At 47.5% G+C, this 3,804-nt stretch overlaps 1 protein-coding gene across 1 annotated transcript; it reads left to right on the forward strand.

Annotated features, from left to right (window-relative positions):
- The first annotated feature begins 2,210 nt into the window (after positions 1–2,210).
- LOC124704628 (photosystem I reaction center subunit II, chloroplastic-like) lies at positions 2,211–3,054 on the forward strand. The gene has a single exon (XM_047236902.1). It carries the CDS (start codon positions 2,247–2,249, stop codon positions 2,862–2,864), a length of 618 nt encoding a protein of 205 aa, XP_047092858.1. The 5' UTR covers positions 2,211–2,246; the 3' UTR covers positions 2,865–3,054.
- Positions 3,055–3,804: the final 750 nt, after the last annotated feature.

Below are 3,804 nucleotides of genomic sequence, written 5' to 3' on the forward strand. Positions count from 1 at the left end.
ATTCAGTATGAACTAACATATATTAAATTGTAATTGAATGAACAAGTGACAACAAAATTTATATAAAAGAACCATATACTCAAAAAACACAATTAAGTGAACTAAATAGGTGCCATACTTATTGGCCATCAGTAGGGATAAATAGATGGAAATAAAATAATTAAGCCGAAAGTAGGCGACAAATACAGAGAACAAGCCATCTCTAGGACCTACTTCTCTACATACTGTGTATTCCTTCTATATAGTGTAAGATGTATTTTAAGCACAATGTACTCAATATGACCTCAAACTTCATGTTCTCTAGATGGTGTGCTTATGTTTACAAGATCACTCGCTCCATTAAAATGCCATGGCATTTGTATCAATGTGCTTTACCTTGAGGCATTAAGAATATGCATGAGCCGAGGAAGATACTTTACGCACTAGATTGTGGACTTAATCTACCGGCCACACTGAGAGTTTATATGCACATTCACGGTCACACTAAACCAATCAGATTGGAGGGGAATAAAGAGCAGTGTCGTACTTCACTGAAAAAAGTTTAGTTATCACAGTTAGTAAACAGGCTACAATGTTCAGTCTGTCAGCCACAGTCAGTAAACAGACTACAACGTCAAGATACAGGTTACTGATCATGCAGCTCATACAAATTTAGCTCCTTTTTGTGTTTAATCATGATACAAGTGATTAATCATTCCGTGACTAATCTCTTCTACCAAGATCATATCACAACACTCAGACCCCCGATTCCAGTAACACGCAACTCTCCGATTCCAGTAAAATCCTACCATTACTGGCCCTGCCCAAATAGGACAAATCACACGCCTTCTTCTCTAAAACACATGGACTACTACCTAGCATCATAACCAACATGAAAATCGACATCAAATCTTCATCTACACTGGTTGATCATCCACACAGAAAATCCCCAAATAAATCTGAAAAAAGGAGAGGATTGCGCCGTCGGGGACTCACCGTATATGGGGCCAGGATCGCCGGGTCGTCGCCAATTATCCATGAACGCAATTTCGATCGTCGGCGGCAGCAACGATGATGGCCGCCACCTCCGCCGCCATCTAGGCAACTGCCTCGAGCTCTTCACGAACAGGACGTCGTGTAGAAACAGAACGCTGAGAGGTTGTTGCCATACAACCACAATTCAGGGAGCTAAATGCAATAAGACAGCACCACCACTCCCCTGCTTTTATTTGTAAAGTCTCTATTCCTCGGTGATCAAAGCCCAAAGATCTATGAACTACCTCATGTTTGACTAGCCAATTAGATACAATTTTGAATTATCAAAGCAAGAGCTTTATGTACGAGTGGAAGCCCCAAAAGGTGAATTAGGAATTTATCTAGTAGGAGATGATAGTCTTTTCCCCTGGAGATGGAAAATTCGTCCGCCCGGTTTTATTAATTTACAAATTCTTCCTCAGCTAGTTAAAAAAATGAAATTGGCTGATATCATGACGATATTAGGTAGTATAGATATCATTATGGGGGAAGTTGGTAAGCCACGCGTGAGCTTAACGTGGGCCCACTTGACACATAGCAGGACACGTACGCTGGAGTTTGCTCATGTTGACCGCGTTTCCCCAGTCTGCACCAAGTTGCACCCGCGCGACAAGTTTATGAACTTGACCGAACCAGTTTTCAAGTTGATGCACCAATTAGCACATACAGGACAAGTTCATGCACTCGCAGCGTTATTACCTCATATATAAATAAGTAAAAACCAGTTAATTTTTATGAGCACCTTCCTAAATATTTTGAATTGTACATGCCCATAGACGTCATCTACTGTGCTCTGCCGTTGCTACGGCCTACGCCGACAGGGATCATTCGTCCATGCATACGGCCTACCCGATTCAACGTGCCTCCCCACTACGCGCATCGGAGCGGGATAAAAGCTCGACTGAATAACGGGCGGTTCTGCGTTGTCACGTTCACGAGCGGGCGCTCGCAAATCAGGCGTCGTGTGGCCGTGGCACGCCGTCATGATCGCTCACCCGCGCGCATATGTGGTGGCGATGCCCGTATCAAAATCGGCACTCCCCATTGGTCGACCTCATATTGCCATATCCCCTTATCCACTTCCCCACCATCTCCGCCCAAACCCACGGTGTACCTCTTCTACTCATCACCCACCCGTCATCACTTCCCCCACTCACAGCCTCTCCCGCGCGCGCGTGTGGCCTCTGCTCTCTCTTCCTCCACCACCCCCAGCAAGCAGCACAGCCACCGCCATGGCCATGGCCACGCAAGCCTCGGCGGCCACGCGCCACCTGATCACCGCGGCCTGGTCGCCCTCCTCCAAGCCCCGCGCCAACTCTCTCTCCATCCCCTCCACCCGCGGCCCCGCCCCGCTCTGCGCCGCCGCCCCGGAGACGCCCGCGCCCGCCACCAAAGAAGCCGCGCCCGCGGCGCCCGCCGGCTTCGTCCCGCCGCAGCTCGACCCCGCCACGCCGTCCCCGATCTTCGGCGGCAGCACGGGCGGGCTCCTCCGCAAGGCGCAGGTCGAGGAGTTCTACGTCATCACCTGGACCTCCCCCAAGGAGCAGGTCTTCGAGATGCCCACCGGCGGCGCCGCCATCATGCGCGAGGGGCCCAACCTCCTCAAGCTCGCCCGCAAGGAGCAGTGCCTGGCGCTCGGCAACAGGCTCCGCTCCAAGTACAAGATCGCCTACCAGTTCTACCGCGTCTTCCCCAACGGCGAGGTGCAGTACCTCCACCCCAAGGACGGCGTCTACCCCGAGAAGGTCAACGCCGGCAGGCAGGGCGTGGGCCAGAACTTCCGCAGCATCGGCAAGAACGTCAGCCCCATCGAGGTCAAGTTCACCGGCAAGAACACCTTCGACGTCTAATCTCATACGTACATGCGTGTTAGCTCGTGGATCGTGGAGGGAAACGGAACGGTAGTTATCGGTGGGTGCCATGGTGGACGTCCTGTAATTTTAATTATCGAGTTTCAGTGATGGATTCGGTGATGATGATGCTGCATCAGATTATATGTACTGTACATGTTAATTTGGTGATGATACGTTAATTGTTGTATGTTGACGTTTGCATGCATGATCATCTCTCATCTTTTGTGTGTGTTGATCATGATATCTTGATGTAGTATGTCATCCTTTTTGTGTGAAAATCTAGGACACCATCACCATGTTATGCACATAACATATTTATTTTTTCTGCCTCACTGACTCACGAATTACATGATCTACCTCATTCATTTCTATCTCGCCCTCGCTTAGTTATCTGATGCAGGGCAACATAAAAAGTGAGCTTTTCCCCACATAACAGATTCACTTGGCAAGTGCCGCACCGTCAGGTGGCACCGACTGCCGAGAGGTGGCAACAAGCTAGCCATGTCCGCATTAAGAAATGAATCCAATACCTATAGCTGAATAAAAGCCAAACATTAGAAAAACTTATTATCATAATAGTTTTGAACCATTTCTGATCAGTGAGGATATTTATCTTTTTCAATAATGAAGTGATTCCCTCCAACTTCTATCCTTCATCAAGCGGTACACTAGCATGCAAAACTTTATTCATATGAAGCTCAATGCCAACTTGGCTTACATGATGGTGATGAAAAGGGCCACAGTAGACTATCACGAATCTCTTGGAACCGGAACATGAAAACATCAAACTTTTATAGCAACGAAAACCATCTAAGGACCCTATAGAAAATAAAACTAGCTCTACAAAATGAAATCAATGCCTTCGATACTTGCCATTCCATACCTATATGTAGTGATTGCCCTAACTTACTCTCAGTGTATTTATTGAATCACATTT

Source organism: Lolium rigidum, chromosome 3 (genome assembly GCF_022539505.1).
Source record: "Lolium rigidum isolate FL_2022 chromosome 3, APGP_CSIRO_Lrig_0.1, whole genome shotgun sequence".
NCBI classification, from domain to species: domain Eukaryota; kingdom Viridiplantae; phylum Streptophyta; class Magnoliopsida; order Poales; family Poaceae; genus Lolium; species Lolium rigidum.

Bases quoted from the DNA above. Each gene is read 5' to 3' on its own strand.
- LOC124704628 (XM_047236902.1), top strand. From the start codon at position 2,247: ATGGCCATGGCCACGCAAGCCTCGGCGGCCACGCGCCACCTGATCACC.